We start from the raw sequence: 23573 nt of genomic DNA, 5'->3' as shown, positions 1-23573 counted from the left end.
CTGGCTTAGAGAATTTTGAGCATTAGTTTGCTAGCATGTGAGATGAGCGCAATTGTGTGGTAGTTTGAGCATTCTTTGGCATTGCCTTTCTTTGGGATTGGAATGAAAACTGACCTTTTCCAGTCCTGTGGCCACTGCTGAGTTTTTCAAATTTGCTGGCATATTGAGTGCAGCACTTTCACTGCATCATCTTTCAGGATTTGAAATAGTTCAACTGGAATTCCATCACCTCCACTAGCTTTGTTCATAGTGATGCTTCCTAAGGACCACTTGATTTCGCATTCCAGTATGTCTGGCTCTAGGTGAGTGATCACACCATTGTGATTATCTGGGTCGTGAAGATCTTTTTTGTACAGTTCTTCTGTGTGTTCTTGCCATCTCTTCTTAATATCTTCTGCTTCTGTTAGGTCCATACCATTTCTGTCCTTTATCGTGCCCATCTTTGCATGAAAAATTCCCTTGGTATCTCTAATTTTCTTGAAGAGATCTCTAGTCTTTCCCATTCTATTGTTTTCCTCTATTTCTTTGCACTGATCACTGAGGAAGGGTTTCTTATATCTCCTTGCTATTCTTTAGAACTCTGCATTCAAATGGTATACCATTCCTTTTCTCCTTTGCCTTCAGCTTTTCTTAGGTCCACAGACCAGCCAGTCCCAGGGTAGGTTCTGACTTGTGTTTGTGGACTCAGGTCTGTAGGCCTGTAGTCTTCTTGTTTCTGATGTCTGCCCCCAGTTGGATGAGGCTGGTCTAGAGGCTTGTGCAGGTTTTCTGGTGGGTGGTGGTGGGTCTTGGCCTTCTGGTGAGCAGGGGTGTGTCTAGAGGTGGTTGTGGGCTCAGGAAGTCTTTAGGCTGCCTGTCTGCTGATAGGTAGGGCTATGTTCCTGCTCTATTGGTTCCAGCTCTACTGGCTGAGGCATCCCAGCATTGGAGGTTACAGGCTGTTGGGTAGGGCCAGGTCTTGGTGCCCAGAATCCAAAATGTCTGCCTCTAGTTAGAGTTTACCTAGGTTCCCCACTATTTCTGCCACCAGCTTTTTTGACCCCTGAGAGAGCCATAGCTCCATGCCACCCTTCCCCGTGTCTCCCCAGTCTGCCTTCCCTGGAGCCTCTCCAAGACCAGCAGGCAGGTCTAGCCTAGGCTCCTGTGGAGTTACTGCTGCTGCCCTGGGTCCTGGTGCATGTGAGATCTTGTGTGCACTCTCCAAGAGTGGAGTCTGTTTCCCCCTGTCCTGTGGTGCTCCCGCGATGAAGCCCTACTAGCTCTGAAAGCTGAACACTCTGGGGGCTCCTCCTCTGGAAGCTAGACCTGTAGGCTGGGGAGCCTGGCTGGTGCTCACTGTTCTCTCATGGGAGAACTTGTGGCTATAATTATTCTCCAGTTTGCAGGCTGCTCCCTTGGGTGGTGTGGGATTTGATTATATTGCAAGTGCACCCCTCCTACCAGCTAGTGGTTTCTTCTTTGTCTTTGGATGCAGAGTTTTTTGTTGTTGTTGTTAACAGATCCCAGTCTTTTTTACTGATAGTTGTTCTCAGTCAGTGATTTTGGTGTGCTTATGAGAGGAGGGCTTTCTACTCTGCCTTCTTGTCTTCAACATTTGGGGCTTTCTATTGTCTTTTGATTTCTAAAGCTTCCATATTAAAAATCAGCTGAAAATCTGTTGTTTTTGTGCAGGCAATGTTTTTCTTCCTTTTGATAGCTTTTAATTTTTTCCTTTATTTTTTGTTTTCAGCATTTACTATAATGTGTATGCTCATGCACTCGGTCGTGTTCAACTCTTTGAGATCCCATGGACTGTAGACTGCCAGGCTCCTCTGTCCAAACTCAGATGCAATTTTTTTGCTTACAGTTTACTGAGCTTTTTGAATCTATATGGGTTGATGTCTTTAAACATTTTTGGAAAAATTCTCACTTTCCCCATTCTCTTTTTCTGGGACTCCAGTTACTCTTATGTGAAACTGACTGTGGCTCACATGTCTCCTCTGCTTCATTCTGCTTTTACTATTTTTAAAAATCTGTATTTCAGTTTGAATATTTTCTATTGACTTTTCTCTGAGTTCATTAATTCAGTCTTATGTTCAATCTTCTGTTAAATCCCATCAAATACATTTTTAATTTTAGATCTTGTGTCTGTTCTAAAATCAATTTTTTAGATTTCACTTCTTTGTTGAAATTAACTTCATTAATTTACCTGTCTTTAATTTTCATTGATGTATTTTTAACAGTTTTTGATTGCCCATTCCATCATCTTGCTCACCTTGGGACTGACTTCTACTGTATACTTTTTAAAACTTTTTATGCATGTTTTCTTGATTCTTTGCACATTCTGTAATTTTCATTGTATTCTGGGCATTGATTTAAAGGAACTTTTATTGAGGGGTTTATTTTCCTATGTTAGACTGATAAGGTGAGAATCTAATCATGTCAGTCCATTCAATATTTGAACTGGGTACAACTGGGTTACAGTTTGATTCAGTTTGCTTTGAACTAAAGTGTTTCAGTGCTAAGAGTCTTGAATTTTCTGTTAAGATCTAGTGGACTGTGTCTCCTAAATACCAAGAGTTTGTAGAAGACCTTACTTTTGCTTTTCCACCCCAGCTTTCTATCACCCATGTTGCCCAATGGTCAGCATAGGACTCATGACAACTGCTGATGCTTTTGGAACACGTTGATCTGTAAAGCCAGCTCACCAAGGAAGGACTCTTTTTCTCTGAAAATTTTAATCATTTTTGTCTCCACAGCTCCACTAAGCTCTTTAAGTTGTTGCAGTCCTTGTTTTAAGTGAAAATTTTTTTACCAATTAAGTTATAAGGAGGCTAACTGCTCTCCAGTTGACTTTCTTTGTAATTCTTTTAACCATATAAAATGTGCTACTTTACATAAGCTGTGAAATAATGAGTTAAACTGTGAAAGTAGCTTATGTATTAGTATTAAAAATTTATTGTGGAAACATTTTACATATTAGCAACAATTAACCAAATGGTGCTATTTTGGCTTCTGTGAGATAACTAGCTTTTCTTTTCTTTAAACAGTATTTTTTAATGTTTGCCCATTCTAACTTTTCTGGGTGGTGCTCGTTATTTATTAATGGAACCTATCTTAGAACTATAATATCTGGATGATTTTAGCTGGAAAAGTTTAATTTTGGCTTTTTTTTTTTTTTTTTTTTAATTTGGCTGCCCCAGGTCTTGGTTGCAACATGTGGACTCTTAGTTATGGCATAAACCACTGGACCATTAGTCATTAAGGGAAGTCCTTGGACAAGCTTAATTTTATATGTAAAGAATTCTTGATTGTGCAAGCAAAACATACCTAGAAAATCTGAGGTTTTAGATTAATTTTTATTTTAAAATTTTTTAAAAAACTTAAAAATTGTCTAGATTGCTTCATTTTGATGACTTAACAGTTCAAATCTGTGTCCCCACTTTAGTACTTTTTAAAATAATAAATCTATACTTAAAAATTTGAAAACTAAGTCATAAAAAATAAACTGTACATTTTGTTAAAGTACAAAGATTAAGCACTTATTTTTCATGTATTTTTTTTTTTTAGTGTACCTAAAATGGTAAGTCAACCAAAGTTGAAATGTGGATAAAATGAACTATTTTCCAAAGCAAAACTGTTATAAAAACAATAATTCTTCCTTTAAATTGAATGACTTAACTCTAACTGTATGATTTTCTTAAAAATTATAGTAAGAAACTAAAACTGTCAAGGGGGTATAATTTAACTCTGAAGGAGACTGGTGATGATGAACTGATCTAAATGCTATAGGTTTAATTCACTCGGTGATGTACAAATATGGGATGGTTTAATTTTTATCAATAACAGCTGTGGCTTTGTCTTGTCTTTACTCTTCTGGCTAGTGGAAAAACTTAAACTTGCTAAGTTATAGATTTCTCAGTCTAATTCCTCAAGTTTTCATGTTTCTGCTGAGCTTTCTTCTGCTTCCTTGGTGCATACTGGTTTTAAAAGCGGCTGCCTGGAGCTGTCTGTGGTAGGCAAGACCACGGCCTTTCTTTCTCTGTCCTTTGCCACTGAGCAGTGTGTGTGAGTGCTGGGGGACAGGTGAGGAGGCTGCTTCAGCATCTGCTTACACTCAGGTAAGAATGAAGGCAACAGTCCCATTCCTCTGGTCTTGACTATTTCTCTCTTCGCTAACATGTTGTTGGTTCAGTCACTAAGTCGCGTCCGACTCTGAGCCCCCATGAACTGCGGCACACCATGCTTCCCTGTCCTTCACTGTCTCCCAGAGTTTGATTAAACTCATGTCCACTGAGTTGGTGATTCCATCCAATCATCTCATCCCTTGTTACCCCCTTTTCCTCTTGCCCTTAATCTCTCCCAGCATCAGGATCTTTTCCAATGACTTGGCTCTTCGCATCAGGTGGCCAAACAACTGGAGCTTCAGCTCCAGCATCAGTCCCTCCAGTGAACACTCAGGCTTGCTTTTCTTTAGGATGGACTGGTTTGATCTCCTTGCTAACATATTTGTGCAATCTGGTAGCCCCAGTGAGAATTCTACATGTACTTTGGCTTGCTGAGACTCCTGAGAATTAACAAAACAATACTGCAGGTGGTATATTCTCCTTGTCCTGACTCTAAGATATGGGGAACTCCCCTCTGAATGTTAAGTCATGGACTCTCTGTCTCTAACTGGTACTCTTTTTTTGGGGGGGGGGTGCAGAGGCCAGGCATGGCTCTCCTAGGGGAACCTGCCAATACCTTTCTCAGTAGATTTCTACATCATCCACACTGTGGATTGAGGGAATGCAGTGAGATACTGTCTGCACCCCACAGAGTAGAGCATGCACCCACATACCTGGGTGCAGCATCTCTAAAGTTAGCTAAGCTTTTCAAACTCCAGTTTAAGTTAGCAGATTACTTAAGGTTTTATCAACTTCTGCTATGAGATGGGACTTTACTCAAGATTCAGAGTCAATGCCCAAACCCTACAACCAATTCTCTAGGGCTGCTCTGAGCCTGGAGGGATGACAAGAAGAAAACTCTCTCTCCCCATAAACACATCTTGTGGAGAGGAATGGGGCTGGGATAGGCAGCATGTATACGGACTCTGCTCTCTCCAAGAGGCGATATTTTTCTCCCCTTCATAAGGACTTTTCCTGAATGAAGTGGGTGGAACAGGCTGGTGGGGAAAGATTCTGCTCAACTTTCCATACTTTGTGAAGGCTGAGGCAATTTTCTGCACTTAAAAGGAGAAACAGATAGTGACTCTGGACCCGGCGGTGAGCTGCCCCCCATGTTAACTGCAGTCCTGATCAGAATCCCTTCTTGGGAGCAGGTAAAGGTCTTAGTAAGTAAATTTCAGCAAATTAATATATACTCTCTACATTTTATAATGTTAAGAATGAACTCAAAAACCCTTTAATATCTGACTGTCTGAATCAGGTATTAACACTTTCTACACTGAGACTATCCTCATTTTCAAAGGGAAAATTTTCCAGTATCACATAAACACCCAGTATTAATAAAAACATTTTATTCTCATTGGAAAATAACTAAAATCACCACTGAATAATAACTAATACTTGGGTAGCCCTTTATAGTTTACAAAGAACTCTCACATACACCATCACATTTGGTTTCTACAACAAACCTTTTATACTTGTTTTATTTTCAGTTTACTGTTATTTTTCCCCCATTTTATGGATGTGATAATTAAAGCATGGAGAGGTCAGTGACCTGCCCTGTCAGAACTAGGGCTCTAACTCCAGTTGTGAAATAAAAATTCTAGGTTTCCCTCACTGTCTGAGCCTTCTTCTAATACACGTCTACAAAAGCTGTTCTTTCTTAGTAGAGATGATGTATTTCAGTGTGGTATGTCTCCCAAGATAATCCTGAGAGCGAAACTGGACACTTGTCTAGGTACCTTACTCCATCACTCTGTCCTCCATGTGACTAAAAGCAAGTGTACGAAGAACTTCCTGGGATTAGCAGGCATAGCCTTCCTGTCTCTGGGACCCCAGGCCCCATCTCAAAGGACAACTTTTAGGAAAGGAAGTTGAAAAGAACCATCTGCATACAACATTTAAGTCCAAGTTCCCTTTGGACTTCAATTCCCGAGGTACTAAAAAATGAAAGCTTTGTCTGGTACTGAATTTGTAACTAACATAAGGACTAGTATCTATGAAGGCTTTGAAGATAAAAACACATTTTTTTTTTTCATTCAGTAATAGTGAATTTTCTTGCCAAAGACTTCAGCATTAGGGGAAGTAATATGCCATGCTTTGCATCCCGGGGGGGTCGTCATGACTTCTCGAAATATCACAAGGGAGCAGTGGGCAAGGAAACTGGAGCTGAGAAGCGACACACAGAGCCCACTGTTACCATAGTTACAACAGGGAAGGCCATAAGAGACGTACTTTTTCCTATAAGCAGTGAAATAGGCCTTGCATGATTTAGGATCACTGGGGTGAATAATCCTGGCTCTGTCCACAGGGTTTTATTATGGTTGCCTTGAGCTTCAACGTGTAATAGGGAACAGAAGGAGGGATAAATGATTTGCTTCTGTTCAGTGAAGTTGTTACTGGTATTCTATCAGTTAACCTTTACTCTCAGAACCTGCATGAACTTACGAAGTCTTTATTCATCCCCCTGCCAGCAACTTCTAGGGATTAATGGCCATGACTAATTTTAGTTACTTTGGGTATGATACTCTACAGGAAGATAAAAGGAGAATGTCTCTCTTATCCCTGAATTTCTGAGGCTGGATTGGTCTAAAGCTGTGAAGATCACAGCAGTAGAGATGCCCCAGGGCATACACACACACAGCTCTTTGTCTTCTAAATCTGGCTTTCTAAGCATGGTGGAATTTGGTCTATCTTGTCTTCCAGTGTTTGGATCCTACAGCATCTCTGTCAGAGTGATCTGTGTTCTCTAGTTTGATGACTCTATAAAGAGTGCATCACCAACAATTTAGGCAGTTTTGAGAGAGAATGATTACAACAAAAAGTAACACTTTCTGTGGGTTACTATCTGTCAGACACTGTAAAAAGTGTCCCGTAATTTCATTTCATCCTCAGAAAGACACCAGGAGGCAGGTAACTATTATTTCCAGTTTACAGATAAGGAAGCCAAAGCTTAGAATAGTAAAGAAGTTTCTCCCATGTTCCACAGCTGTGAAATGTCAGTGAGACCCAGGGATCTCTGACTCCTAAATCTGAGAGAAAGCTAAAGCCTCTAACAGCTTCACCTGGAGCCAAAATCTGTCTCCCTGTATTTCCGCCCACGGCTCTAGTTCTATCCTCTGAAGACTCGTGGAAAAAGTCTTAATTCCTCTTCCACTACTAGCTCTTCGGGTATCTATAGGCTTTTTTAGGATTTTCTGCATTCTGTTCAGACCACATGCACTGTTTTCAGATGTCCATTCTCTACCCTCAGCCATGTTTTCACGCTGGCCTCTGTCCTACCCCCGGCAGCCACAGTAGGCTTTAGCATGAGTCGGATCTTCTCAGCCCTCTGCTCCACGTACTCCGGCTTCTCATGTCCGAGGACAGTGAAGTCTTTCTAGTCAGTTTCAAGGTGACATGGCCCCACGCGGTGACCTCCACTCCCACACCCTCATGCTGCTTTAGGCACCCACCTGCCTCCTCTCTCCTGAGCATGCCACACATGTTCCCCAGCTCCTCTCCTGGAAAGCTGCGCATGCAGCGTCCACTTGGTTCTTCCCTGTCCCTCATCCTGCCGCCTCCTCCACAATCACCTTACTGATGAGGCTTTTTCCACCTTTCTACTCAAAATAACAAGTCTCTCCCCTCACTTCTCTTCCCTCTCTTCCTTCCTTTTTGTATTTTTCTCTGTAGCTCTTGTCACCATCTGACTTGTTGTTTATTTGTTGCTTTGATATTTATCTGCCCTCTCTTGTTAGCCCCACATAAAAATGACGCAAGTCCCACATAAGAATAATCCTCCATGAGGAAACAAAGTCTTACCTTCTCAGTTCAACTCTAACATTAGTCATAAGAAACTGATCTACAAAACGACCATTTCATATAAATCTACTTGCCCCAACACTAAAAGCATTCACTAGGAACAGCATTCATTAAGTAGCTGGTGAATAAATGAATAATTTATTCATTTATTTATCCTTTATGGACTTTACCCCTTATGTGGAGTTTGAATATAAATGGACATGCAAATACATACTAAAAGCTTTTACTGATACACTGAACCTAGCTTTTAACTGTATACTATGACATTATCCCCACTAGTAATTCACAAACATCCATCAACCTCAGAACATCCTGCGTGGAAAGGGCCAACTTCCCTATCGGCTGGTAGGAGTGTTTGGGTTCAGGATAAGGTCTTTCTTCAGCTAAATTAAGGCCATGATTTTGTGCATCACCTGCCACAGAGTGACCTGCTTCTCTTACCACCACTGTGTTTACACAGAAGACTGGATTTGGATATCCCTTTAGAAAATAATGACAAATTAATGATAATGTTCCACTTGAGCATCTCTGGCTGAAAATCACCATAAACACAATTTTTTCCACATGATATCAATTCCTATTGGTGGATCTGACACAGTGTATTTAGTTGAACAATGTTTCAGCCACAGTGTTTAAAAAAATATCCCAGAAATTCTAATGCTGAGAAACAGATTCTAGGATGGAATACCACACAATAAAATGTAAGGAAAATGAGGATACTTATTGGAGGACTGACAGTAATACTGGCGATCACAAGGTGCTCTGGAGATTGTTGTCAACCCCAAGCCCTCCCTCTGATTACCACTTCAAATTATTTACCGTTAATCTGCAGTGCTGTTTCATGGCAAGTGGAGGATTTTGTCCTCACACACTGAGGACAAGGAGGCAGTTTAAGAATTTTAAATATATATAGAAAAGCAAGTATTTCCCCCCCCCCACCATTCTAAAAGCCTTTTAAGAATCACAAATCAAGAATTCTCACATTCATCTACAATTTAATATAAAGCATTAGTGTTTCTATACCCACAACAAAACATGGACCTGCAGAAGTTTTCAAACAATCCTCCAGCAGCTTCATGCGGGTCTTCTGGAGCTCAGGGCTGTCCCATTCATCTTCATCAATTCCCCAGTACAGATCTATGACCTGGGGACCAACAGAGGACGCAGTGTTAATTCACCTGTAGGAAAACTCAACTGACACGTAGGCTTTATTCTTATTCACAATATTAAGCTAATACGACTTCTAACTTTTCTCTTGGCAGCATGTTTTGCCTTTGAGAGGGAAAATGATTTTTAAGATAAATCTAAAGAGGTATTTTTTTTTAATCCCATGATGGTTTGGGGATGAACACCATAATTTCTTTTTTTGTCCCTGATTATACTGTTGACATGGGCCCAGAGAAAATGAAATGTTAAATGTCAGAGGCTTTTCAGTGCAGGCTTTCATTATATTGACATGGCAACAGGATTTCAGAAGTCTGAAAGCAGCTGGGATGTAGTTACTACATTATCTGAGATAAGGAACAGTGTGTTATTTTACACTGTGTCTCAATATGAGAAGGGAAAACCACAATGGGCATTCGCATATACTGAACCAAAGTTAAATAACTACATTTCTTTAAAAAAATAAAAAAAAGAAACCTGTTATCCCATGGGGACATTTTGCTTATATCTGTTATCTCTAAGCCCCTAAGCAGCTCAGCTTTCATCAATACATACCTGAAAAAACGTAGAAGACAATGAAAGGGATACCTTACAGAGAAGTGAGGATAATGGGATCCTCTGTCTCCTTACTTCAAAGACTACAAGGAAAGATTCTGAGAATCTGTAAGAACTTGTACAATTACACTCTTTGAAAAATTTGCTATGGAGAGCAGTATGAGTTCCATTCCCTTTACTCAACTGCTATCTGCATAAGGTAAACGTTTCTAATCGTAGCTTTGAAGAATTCTTCTTTTCCTTATTTCCTATAAGCAGAAAAAAGAACCCTCTCCTTACTGTTTGCAAGGCATCCAGTGAGATGGAGACCCAGGGCATGGATCCTCCTGTGTGCCCCAAGTACTGTGTACTTCCCTTCTCTTGGCCAATGCCCCACATAAGTGTCTGTACCAAAATCTTTGTCTATCTGCACTTGAATTTTTAGGTGGCTGATGGAGATACAATAGATTCTTTAAAAAATATTCCTATGGCCCAGGAAATGAGTTCTATAACATATGAAACTATGAGCACTTATTTTAGGGTTCTTGCTTTAATACCAAGAAAGGGGAACATCTGAGATATAACTTCACTGTGCAATATGAGAGCCATCAGCTGTGGTTATCTAAAAGTTAATATGAACTAAAAAGTCAGTTCAAATGCGTATTAGTTACATGCAGTTACTGACTTTCATGTTAGAAAGTGCAGATATATTTATATATACTTCACCATCACAAAGTTTAAATGGACAGAACTGTAAATTACTGAACTTCATATACTGAAATTACTAAACAAGACATTTTTGACCATCTGCCAATAAACTGTCAAAATAAACACACGAACCTGCAATGTGAATGATAACTCGATTGTGCCATACACAAACAACCACACACAGAACCTGGTCCCCATCCTTTTGGCTGACACTGTTTGAGGATCTGAGGAAAGGTATGATTTAGAATAAATGAGATACAGAAATGGTAAAAATGAAAAGTTAATGTAACAAAAGCTATAAATATATACCTGCTATTCCAGTGAAACTTGTAAGTGACATAAAATTATATAAAGTAATAATGATGTCATTGTAACTCATTAGATGTTGCATATATAATAACAATAGCACAAAAAGGGAGAAAAGGGAATAGAGCTGTAAGGGGGTAGTCTTTCTATTGCTGAGTCACTTAAGTCATGTCTGACTCTGTGTGACCTCATGGACTGTAACCCGCCAGGCTCCTCTGTCCATGGGATTTCCCAGGCAAGAATACTGGCAAGGTTGCCATTTCCTTCTCCAGGGGATCTTTCTGATACAGAGATTGAACCCATGTCTCATGTTTTACAGGCAGATTCTTTACTACTGAGCCACCTAGATCACTGAAATTAACTTATTAGAATCTGCTTATGATTTATACTAACAAGATGTATATGCCTTAAAATAACTACAAAGAAAAACTACTCAAAAATAGTGAAAAAATCATTAAAGGAATTAAAATGTTAAACTAGAAAACAGTCATACACTGCAAAGAAAAGTAAAGAGAAATAGAGGAAAACAAATGACAAATACAGAGAATAAAAGTAAAATGACAGAAGTAAATCTCATTATGTCAATAATACCATTATGTCAATATATTAAGTGCGACTGATTTAAACAATACAAAGGCAGAGACTGATACTGGATAAAAGCAAGACTTGACAATATGCTTCTATAGGAGATATACATAGGGCAGATCAGTTAAAATGGTGGAAAAGATTTATCACGCCAACACCAACCATAGGAAAGCTCACAGGGCTATTCTAATATCACAGAAAAGAAATTTTAAAACAATATAATTAGAGATGAAGAGGGACATTTTATAATAAGGGTAAATCCAAAAGGAAGATATAACAATTATAAATGTATGTGCAACAAACAAGTTCAGTTCAGTTGCTCAGTCGTGTCCGACTCTTTGCAACCCCATGAATCGCAGCACGCCAGGCCTCCCTGTTCATCACCATCTCCCGGAGTTCACTCAGACTTACGTCCATTGAGTCCGTGATGCCATCCAGCCATCTCATCCTCAGTCATCCCCTTCTCCTCCTGCCCCCAATCCCTCCCACCATCAGAGTCTTTTCCAATGAGTCAACTCTTCGCATGAGGTGGCCAAACTACTGGAGTTTCAGCTTTAGCATCATTCCTTCCAAAGAAATCCCAGGGTTGATCTCCTTCAGAATGGACTGGTTGGATCTCCCTGCAGTCCAAGGGACTCTCAAGAGTCTTCTCCAACACCACAGTTCAAAAGCATCAATTCTTTGGCACTCAGCCTTCTTCACAGTCCAACTCTCACATCCATACATGACCACAGGAAAAACCATAGCCTTGACTAGATGGACCTTAGTCGGCAAAGTAATGTCTCTGCTTTTGAATATACTATCTAGGTTGGTCATAACTTTTCTTCCAAGGAGTAAGCATCTTTTAATTTCATGGCTGCAGTCACCATCTGCAGTGATTTTGGAGCCTCCAAAAATAAAGTCTGACACTGTTTCCACTGTTTCCCCATCTATTTCCCATGAAGTGATGGGACCAGATGCCATGATCTTCGTTTTCTGAATGTTGAGCTTTAAGCCAGCTTTTTCACTCTCCTCTTTCACTTTCATCAAGAGGCTTTTTAGCTCCTCTTCACTTTCTGCCATAAGGGTGGTGTCATCTGCATATCTGAGGTTATTGATATTTCTCCTGGCAATCTTGATTCCAGCTTGTGTTTCTTCCAGCCCAGCGTTTCTCATGATGTACTCTGCATATAAGTTAAATAAGCAGGGTGAAAATAGACAGCCTTGACGTACTCCTTTTCCTATTTGGAACCACTCTGTTGTTCCATGTCCATTTCTAACTGTTGCTTCCTGACCTGCATACAGACTTCTCAAGAGGCAGGTTAGGTGGTCTAGTATTCCCATCTCTTTCACAATTTTCCACAGTTTATTGTGATCCACACAGTCAAAGGCTTTGGCATAGTCAATAAAGCAGAAATAGATGTTTTTCTGGAACTCTCTTGGTTTTTCCATGATCCAGCAGATGTTGGCAATTTGATCTCTGGTTCCTCTGCCTTTTCTAAAACCAGCTTGAACATCAGGGAGTTTACAGTTCACGTATTGCTGAAGCATGGCTTGGAGAATTTTGAGCTTCAGTATTCTTACCTTGAGACCCCCATGAACAGTATGAAAAGGCAAAATGATAGGATACTAAAAGAGGAACTCCCCAGGTCAGTAGGTGCCCAATATGCTACTGGAGATCAGTGGAGAAATAACTCCCGAAAGAATGAAGGGATGGAGCCAAAGCAAAAACAATACCCAGTTGTGGATGTGACTGGTGATAGAAGCAAGATCCGATGCTGTAAAGAGCAATATTGCATAGGAACCTGGAATGTCAGGTCCATGAATCAAGGCAAATTGGAAGTGGTCAAACAAGAGATGGCAAGGGTGAACGTCAACATTCTAGGAATCAGCGAACTAAAATGGACTGGAATGGGTGAATTTAACTCAGATGACCATTATATCTACTACTGCGGGCAGGAATCCCTCAGAAGAAATGGAATAGCCATCATGGTCAACAGAAGAGTCCGAAATGCAGTACTTGGATGCAATCTCAAAAACGACATGAATGATCTCTCTTCGTCTCCAAGGCAAACCATTCAATATCACAGTTATCCAAGTCTATGCCCCAACCAGTAACGCTGAAGAAGCTGAAGTTGAACGGTTTTATGAAGACCTACAAGACGTTTTAGAACTAACACCCAAAAATGATGTCCTTTTCATGATAGGGGACTGGAATGCAAAAGTAGGAAGTCAAGAAACACCTGGAGTAACAGGCAAATTTGGCCTTGGAATGCAGAATGAAGCAGGGCAAAGACTAATAGAGTTTTGTCAAGAAAACGCACTGGTCATAGGAAACACCCTCTTCCAACAACACAAGAGAAGACTCTACACATGGACATCACCAGATGGTCAATACCGAAATCAGATTGATTATATTCTATGCAGCCAAAGATGGAGAAGCTCTATACAGTCAACAAAAACAAGACCAGGAGCTGACTGTGGCTCAGATCATGAACTCCTTATTACCAAATTCAGGCTTAAATTGAAGAAAGTAGAGAAAACCACTAGACCATTCAGGTATAACCTAAATCAAATCCCTTATGATTATACAGTGGAAGTGAGAAATAGATTTAAGGGCTTAGATATGATAGAGTGCCTGATGAACTATGGAATGAGGTTCGTGACATTGTACAGGAGACAGGGATCAAGACCATCCCTATGGAAAAGAAATGCAAAAAAGCAAAATGGCTGTCTGGGGAGGCCTTATAAATAGCTGTGAAAAGAAGAGAGGCGAAAAGCAAAGGAGAAAAGGAAAGATATAAGCATCTGAATGCAGAGTTCCAAAGAATAGCAAGAAGAGATAAGAAAGCCTTCTTCAGCAATCAATGCAAAGAAATAGAGGAAAACAATAGAATGGGAAAGACTAGAGATCTCTTCAAGAAAATTAGAGCTACCAAGGGAACATTTCATGCAAGGATGGGCTCAATAAAGGACAGAGATGGTATGGACCCAACAGAAGCAGAAGATATTAAGAAGAGGTGGCAAGAAGACACAGAAGAACTGTACAAAAAAGATCTTCACGACCCAGATAATCATGATGATGTGATCACTAATCTAGAGCCAGACATCCTGGAATGTGAAGTCAAGTGGGCCTTAGAAAGCATCAATACGAACAAAGCAAGTGGAGGTGATGGAATTCCAGTTGAGCTGTTCCAAATCCTAAAAGATGATGCTGTGAAATTGCTGCACTCAATATGCCAGCAAATTTGGAAAACTCAGCAGTGGCCACAGGACTGGAAAAGGTCACTTTTCATTCCAATTCCAACGAAAGGCAATTGCAAAGAATGCTCAAACTACCACACAATTGCACTCATCTCACATGCTAGCAACAAACAAAGAACCTTAATATACATGAACCACAAACTGAGAGCAGTGAAGGAGAAATTGACAATTCAACTGTAACAACTGGAGACTTGAATATGTCATTCAATAATTGGAAGAAGAACTAGAAAGAAGATCACCAAAATCCTAGAAGACTGAAGCAATACTTATAAACCAACTAGATCTAATATGTCTTAGGACAATCTATCCAACAACAGAATGTACATTCTTAAGTCCACATAGAACATTCTCAGGATAGAACATACGTTAGATCATAAAACAAGCCTTAATAACCTTAAATGGATTTAATTCATATAAAGTATGTTCTCTGAATACAATGGGATGGTATCAGAAATCAATAACAGAAACTTGGAAAATTCACAAGTATTTAGAAATTAACACTCCTAAATGACCAATGAATCAAAGAAGAAATTACTAGGGAAATTAAAAATTACTTTGAGATGAATGAAAATGAAGATACAACATACTGAAACTATGAGATGCAAGTAAAGTAGTACTTAGAGGGAATTTAGAGCTGTAAACACCTATATAAAAATTAAGATTTCAATAATTTCACAGAAGACAATAGGAAGAGGAGATCAAGGCCAAGCCAAAGCAAGCAGGAGGAAGGAAATGATAGATGACAATGGAAATTAATAAAACAATAGAAAGTTTAGAAAAAACAGTGAAACCAAAAATTGGTTCTTTGAAGAGATCAACAAAAGAGACGAAACTAACTGAATAGACCAAAAAAAAAAAAAAAGCTATCCAAAATATGGGGTGAAAGAGGCTATAACTACTAACCTTACAGAAATAAAAGATTTATTAGAGAATACTATGGACATCTGTGTGCCAATTAATTAGATCCCTTCCATGAAATGGACAAATTCCTAGAGAGACACTGGCTATGTAAATTGACTCAAGATAGAATAGAAAATGTGAAGATAATTATGACAAGAGATTAAGTAGTAAGTTTTAAAAAGCTGCCTAAAAAGAAAAGCCTAGGTTCAGATAGATAAAGTGGTGAATTCTACCAAATGTTTACAAAAGAATTTGTATCAATTATTCAGTCTACAAAAGAACATTCCTAAATTACTCTGAGACCAGTATGATCTTGGTACCACAGTTAGGCAAAAATATTATGAGGAAAATACAAAGCAACATCTCTTATGAAAATAAACATCCTCAACAAAAGTACTAAAATTCCTAACCTGGTAGCACATAAGAATTATACAACACAACTAGGTGGGATTTATTCCATAAATGTAGGGTTGGTTTAGCATCAGGAAATCAACTAATGGGAGACACTACATATTAACAGAATAAAGGACCAAGCCAATATAGTCAGTCTCAACAGATACAAAAAGGGTCCAACTAAATCCAACACCGCTTCGTGATTAAAAAAAAAACAAAAAACAAAATCCTCAACTAGAAATAGAAATCAACTTCTTCAACCTGAGTAAAGGGCATGTATTAAAGAAAAACATATCTAACATTATACTTAAGGAGCACTGAAAGCTTTCTACCTAAGATAGAAGCAGAAGAAAGATATCCAGTATTTCCACTTTTATTCTACACTATACAGGAGGTGGAGGTTCCAGCCAGGGCAACTGGGCAAGAAAAGAAATAAAATAAGTCCATAGAGGAAAGGAGAAAGCAGATCCACCTTTATTCATAGATCACAGAATCTTATATATTGAAAATTCTAAGGAAACCACTATAAAACTTATAACTAATGAGTTGTGCAAGGTTGTAGAATACAAGATCAATGTATAAAACCCAACTGTAAAACTCAATATTCAGAAAACTAAGATCATGGCATCTGGTCCCATCACTTCATGGCAAATAGATGGGGAAACCATGGAAACAGTGACAGACTTTATTTTCTTGGGCTCCAAACTCACTGCAGATGGTGACTGCAGCCATGAAATTAAAAGATGCTTGCTCCTTGGAGGAAAAGTAAGACCTGTGCTCTTAACCACTTTCAGGTCCAGTTCATCAATAATAGTTAGACACAAGACAATGGGTAAAGTTTAACACATATCTAGGTGAAATGAAATTATAAAAGACAACTTAGATATTTTCTTCTATTGAGATTTCTTTAAAGAGCTTTTAAGGTGTCTAAAGGGAAATAATAGATGGGGAAAGTGTCAGACTTTATTTTTTGGGGCTCCAAAATCACTGCAGATGGTGACTGCAGCCATGAAATTAAAAGATGCTTACTCCTTGGAAGGAAAGTTATGACCAACCTAGATAGCATATTGAAAGGTAGAGACATTACTTTGCCAACAAAGGTCCGTCTAGTCAAGGCTCTGGTTTTTCCTGTGGTCATGTACGGATGTGAGAGATGGACTGTGAAGAAAGCTGAGTGCCGAAGAATTGATGTTTTTGACCTGTGGTGTTGGAGAAGCCTCTTGAAAGTCCCTTGGAGAGCAAGGAAATCCAACCAGTCCATCCTAAAGGAAATCAGTCCTGAATATTCATTGGAAGGACTGATGCTGAAGCTGAAATCCAATACTATGGCCACCTGATGTGAAGAACTGACTCATTGGAAAAGACCCTGTTGTTGGGAAATATTGAAGGCAGGAGGAGAAGGAGACGATAGAGGATGAGATGGTTGGATGGCATCACTGACTCGATGGACGTGAGTTTGAGTAAGCTCCAGGAGTTGGTGATGGACAGGGAAGCCTGGCCTGCTGCAGTCCACGGGGTGGCAAAGAGTCGGACATGACTGAGCAACTGAACCAAACTGTACTTCTATATACTAGCAAGAGAAATTGTAGATAAATAAAAAAGTCCATTTAAGAGCATGAGAAAGAATAAAACGCACATAAATAAACTGAACAAAAGAAATGCAAATTTTACATTTTGAAAATTACAAAACACCATTGAAATACATCCCCTATAAATGGATGGGGGGAGTAAATATTAAGATGGCAACACCTCTAGATAAAGCTATAGATTCAATGCAATCACTATAAAACTTCCAGCTGGCTTACAGAAATTGACAAGCTGATCCTAAAAATCTTATGGAAATTCAAGAGCCCCAGAACAACCAAAATAATCTTGCAAAAGGAGAATTAAGTTGGAAGACTCACACTTTCAGATTTCAAACTCAGTATGAAGCTACAACACAACTGCACTCACGTCACACGCCAGTAAAGTCATGCTCAACATTCTCCACGCCAGGCTTCAGAAATATGTAAACCATGAACTTCCAGATGTTCAAGCTGGTTTTCAAAAAGGCAGAGGAACCAGAAATCAAATTGCCAACATCCAATGGATCATTAAAAAAGCAAGAGAGTTCCAGAAAAACATCTATTTCTGCTTTACTAACTATGTCAAAGCCTTTGACTGTGTGGATCGCAATAAACTGTGGAAAATTCTGAAAGAGATGGGAATACCGGACCACCTGACCTGCCTCTTGAGAAACCTACAGGCAGGTCAGGAAGCAACAGTTAGACATGGAACAACAGACATGGAACAACAGATTGGTTCCAAATAGGAAAAGGAGTACATCAAGGCTGTATACTATCACCCTGCTTATTTAATTTCTATGCAGAGTACATCATGAGAAACGCTGGGCTGGAGGAAGCACAAGCTGGGATCAAGATTGTTGGGAGAAATATCAATAACCTCAGATATGCAGATGACACCACCCTTATGGCAGAAAGTGAAGAGGAACTGAACAGCCTGTTGATGAAAGTGAAAGAGGAGAGTGAAAAAGTTGGCTTAATGCTCAACATTCAGAAAACTAAGATCATTGCATCCGGTCCCATCACTTCATGGCAAATAGATGGGGAAACAGCAGCTGACTTTATTTTTCTGGGCTCCAAAATCACTGCAGATGGTGACTGCAGCCTTGAAAAAGACCCTGATGCTGGGAAAGACTGAGGGCAGGAGGAGAAGGGGATGAAAGAGGATGAGATGGTTGGATGGCATCAATGACTCAATGGACATGGGTTTGGGTGGACTCCGGGAGTTGGTGATGGACAGGGAGGCCTGGCATGCTCCATGTGGTTTATGGGGTCACAAAGAGTCAGACACGACTGAGCAACTGAACTGAACTGATGAAACTCAATAATCAAGATAGTGTGATACTGGCATAGTGTACTCAGTGGAATAAAATTAAAAATCCAGAAACAAATTCTCACACTTATGGCCAACTAATTTCAACAAGGGTGGCAAAAGAGTCAACAGTATTGCGATAACTGGACAATTATACGCAATAGATTGAGGTTTTATTCCTACCTCACACCATATATAAAAATTAACTAAAAATGGATCCTAAACATAAATTAAGTGTTAAAACTATAAAATCAGATTCTTACAGAAAGCATCTTTGTGACCTTGATTTGACAATGATTTTTTAGATATGACTGAGAAGTTATAAATAAGTAAACTAAATTCAACTTCTCAAAATTAAAAAAAAACTGTGATTCAAAAGACACTAACAAGAAAGTGAAGAAGCTACCCTTAAAATGGAAGAAAATATTTGTAAATCATATTTGATAATAGGTTTGTATCTGGAATATATTAGGAACTCCTACAACTCAATAAGACAACCCATTTTAAAATAGACAAAAGATCTGAGTGATATTTCTTCACAGAATATATTCAGATTGCCAGTAAACAATAGTCTAATCAATGTTACCACATGAAAAGATAATTTCATTAGTCATCAGGGGGATTACAAATCAAAACTACAAGATAACACTTCATACCCACTAGGATAGCTATGATCAAAAAGACTGATAACAAGTGTTGATAAAGATGTGGAGCAATTACAAACCTCATGCACTGCTGGTAGCAATATGAAACAGCGCAGCCACTTTAGAGAACAGTCTGGCAGTTCCCCAAATAACTGAACGAACTACCATATGACCCAGCAAATTATTGTTGATATATACCCAAGAGAGATGAAAACCTACCTCTAGACAAAATATCTGTACATGAGTGTTCATAACAGTAGTATTCACAATAGTCAAAAAGTGGAAACCCTTCAAATGTCCAAAACGTGATCAATGGATAAGTAAAAATGATATACATCACACAATGGGCTATGTTCTGGCAAGAAAAAAGTAATGAAATACTGATACATGTTACAACATGGATGAGCCTTGAAAATGCTATCCTCAGGGAAAGAAGCTAGTCACAGAAGATCACCTGTTGCATGATTCCATTTACATGAAAGGTCTAGAACAGGCAAATCTATTTGGTCAAAAAGCAGATTACTGGTTGTAATTATGGAGTGATGCCAAAGGGACGGGATTTCTTCTTCGGATGATGGAAGTATTCTAAAATTGATTTTGGCAGTGATTACATAACTGTGAATATACTAAAAACACTGAATTGTATACTTTAAGTGGGCAAATTTTTATGATACATGAACTGAATTATATCTCAGTAATACTCAGCACGTTTAGCTTGGACTGTGATTTTCTACAGGTCTTATAACTCCAACTCAAAGAACTGAGAGTAAGAACAGAAATGTTTAAATCATGCACCTAGTATATGAAGAGCTAAGCAATAAGATCTCACTAAATGTGAACAAATGACCAGGGTAGAAGTCAAAACAAGGCATTCACTTATTTTTTAAATAGAAGCCGAAATGTCACAAGATTTATTTGCCATCTATAGGAGTCTTTTATAATAGTTTTTGCACCTGTTATTTCCTTAAAATTTGGCCACCACTGCCTTCACCCAGGCCTTCATAGGTACATGTATCCTTACTTCAACTGCACTGTTTAAAGAAAAGCTGGAAGTAACAGAATATTTAAATTGTTCTTTCTCAAATGTCTTTATGAGCAGAAAATGATGAAAAATAAAATCAAGCAACCATGAAGACAAGGAGGAAATAAATAAATGAAACATATAGCTTATGCCATACAAAACACTATTATGGGCAAACAGAAATGCCATATATCCACAAATCAATAACTGGCAAGAAGTGGCTGGAACCCAAAGTGCTCAAAAAGACAAGATTTATCATATACTTTAAAAATTAAGTTTAGCTTCTGGCCTAATGTCCAGGCACTGCAGACACTAGAATCTAATTTACTATTTATTGGAATACTACCTTGTTGACAGCACATTTTATGTGCCTTTGCTTATTTCATCATTAAATATAAAAGCTCAGGAAAGTAATTTGATTTTATCTTTTTTCACTTAAAACTATCTAACTTCTTTAAAAATATTCTTAGGGAAGCTATTTATCATGCTCATTATAATGTGCTGAATTGGTCTGAAAACAAAAGCAAGCCAGAAAATAAAAGCTCTAACAAATTTTACCAGTTGAAATCAGACACAATCATTTGAATACCAAGATTACTGAACAAACAATAAAGCAACTGTGTAAGAAACAAATAATAACCTTATGCTTTATCAAAATAAAACAAAAAGTCAAATTTCAATTTATAATGGCTTCACATTAAGAGCCTTTGAAATATTTTCCAAAATATTTTCCTTCTCAATTTTCCCAAGCTGTAGGACACTGTGTGTGTGTTCAGCTGCTCAGCAGGGCCTGACTCTTTGCAGCCCCATGGGCTGTGGTGCGCCAGGCTCCTCTGCCCATGGAATTTTCCAGGCAAGAATACTGGAGTGGGGGGCCATTTCCTCCTCCAGGGGATCTTCCCTACCCAGGACTCTCTTGTGTCTCCTGCACTGGCAGGCAGATTCTTACCTCTAGTGCCACCTGGGAAGCCATATGACACTGCTGCTGCTTGCTGCTGCTGAGTCGCTTCAGTTGTGCCCGACTCTGTGTGACCCCATAGGCGGCAGCCCACCAGGCTCCCCGTCCCTGGGATTCTCCAGGCAAGAACACTGGAGTGGGTTGCCATTTTCTTCTCCAATGCATGAAAGTGAAAAGTCAAAGTGAAGTCGCTCAGTTGTGTCCGACTCTTAGTGACCCCATGGACTGCAGCCCACCAGGCTCCTCCATCCATGGGATTTTCCAGGCAAGAGTACTGGAGTGGGGTGCCGTTGCCATCTCCATATGACACTATCTGAATGCAAAAAAATGTAACTACAGAGACAGCATGACTGGTTCTGGTGTTGAACAAACACAGTACTAAGATGGAGGCTGCCTCTCAAAGGTATTACCATGGGAGGCTACACACTCACTCTGATGATTCTGCCCTTACCTAGGACATCTCCTCTGTAGGAATTATCTTGTTTTGTACTGAAAAAAAAACTCACATTATAGTTAGGAGTTTGTTTCTGTTAAAATACTATTTCTCTAGTCTTACTGGCCTTTACATTTATAAGACATGATTTTAAAAATTTAATTGGAGGATAATTGCTTTATAATGTTGTGCTGATATATGCCTCACATCAACATGAATCAGCCATAGGTATACATGCATTCTTATGCCTCAGACTAGGTTTGTCAGATACTGTTTCCAGTGATAAGCTACAGTTTATGGATCTGGAAATTCTTACTCTGGTTAAGAGTGACCTTCTCCAGATGCATGGGATACAAGAAAGGGGAAAAAAAACAGAAAACTGGCTGGAACAGAACCAACTTTGGGTTTTTCACTCAGGCACGTTATTCGTAGTCACTTTTATTAGAACTATTGCAAATGCTGATGACTTAGTGATAGTGAAGTTTCTCAGTCGTGTCTAACTGTTTGTGACCCCATGGACTGTAGCCTACTACGCTCCTCTGTCCACGGGATTTTCCAGGCAAGAGCACTGGAGTGGGTTGCCATTTCCTTCTCTAGGAAGGGATCTTCCTGACCCAGGGATCGAACCCAGGTCTCCCGCACTGTAGGCAGATGCTTTACCATCTGAGCCACCAGGGAAGCCTCTTAGGTCACCTGCAATTTTTCTCTTGGTGAAGTGTTATCTGACTAGGATAGATGGGAGCATAACTAAGGTATCCCGATTTCTGAGAAAATCAGGTCCTAAATCAAGCACAAGAACAGGCTGGCCCCAGTGGTCATATACGCTCCCCAGAAAGAGGATCCAATAGTGTGAGTGAGGATAATGTTTCATTCAAAGCCTCACAAAGATGACTAACTCCTCAAACCTGATGCCTCTGTGTCTTGGGAGATGCGGCCTCGGGACAGTCCTAACAACGAATGGTAATATGATGGTAAGCAAGAACTAAACACTCAACTAAGGCAGGACCTCTGACTATTTAAGGCTTAATGAACTTGGGGACACAAAGAAGGTACCAGAAGTTGTTGAAGGCAGAGAAGAAGCTGCAGGTCAGGAGCCCCATGCATCAATGTTGAGACCAAGCTGGGGAAACTCACTGCATAAAGGAAGCTTAGCCAGCGTGCAAAGAGATCCCGACTTCGGATGGCTCTGCTCTATCTGGGGAATATCAGCCACCACTATACAGGAGTGACCTGCTGTGCACACCCATTCTTGTATCACTGCTGCTGCTGCTAAGTCGGTTTCCTAAATCATCTCCCTGCTCCCCTTCTTGCTCCTTCTCATCCACTCACTACCCTACAGGCAGAGGAATCTTTTTAAAATGCAAATCTGATGCCCTAGTTAAGATTTCCTTTCATTCTAAGAGACACTACACAGAATAACTTACTTACTCCTTAAAACATAGGAATAAGCAGAAATATTATCCCTAGTTTGTAAATGAAAAGGCTGAGGCCTAGAGAAGTAACTTGCTCACAGTCACACAGGTAGCAAGCAGCAGATGTGGGGTCTGAACCTGGGCTGCTAACATTGCTTTCTAGCACTTTCCAGGCTTATGCTCCCTATCACCTGAAGACAGAGTCTAGAATCTGTGACCTGATTTATGAGACCCTGCATGAGCTGAGCTGTGCTTAGTCGCTCAGTCGTGTCCAACTCTGTGCGACCTCATGGACTGTAGCCGGCCAGGCTCCTCTATCCACAGGGATTCTCCTCCAACTTCACCTTATGCCATGTTGTCACTCATGGGTCACGTTCCAGCTGTATATTCCTCACACACATTTGTACAACACATGTATATGTGAGTACACATTTATATATGCACATACA

At 39.6% G+C, this 23573-nt stretch overlaps 1 protein-coding gene across 1 annotated transcript in view; it reads right to left on the bottom strand.

The window, feature by feature from the left end:
- NWD2 (NACHT and WD repeat domain containing 2) overlaps nt 1-23573 on the bottom strand; it is a 228536-nt gene that overhangs the window by 99406 nt on the left and 105557 nt on the right. Inside the window, exon 3 of the mRNA XM_068974766.1 lies at nt 8977-9093. Within this exon, the coding sequence (XP_068830867.1) occupies nt 8977-9093 (117 nt within the window). The remainder of the gene's footprint in view (nt 1-8976; nt 9094-23573) is intronic.

The sequence above is a fragment of the Capricornis sumatraensis genome, chromosome 7 (genome assembly GCF_032405125.1).
Source record: "Capricornis sumatraensis isolate serow.1 chromosome 7, serow.2, whole genome shotgun sequence".
Lineage (NCBI taxonomy): Eukaryota > Metazoa > Chordata > Mammalia > Artiodactyla > Bovidae > Capricornis > Capricornis sumatraensis.
Note: the sequence above shows the minus strand (reverse complement) of the source record. Positions and strands in the feature narration are given on the sequence as shown.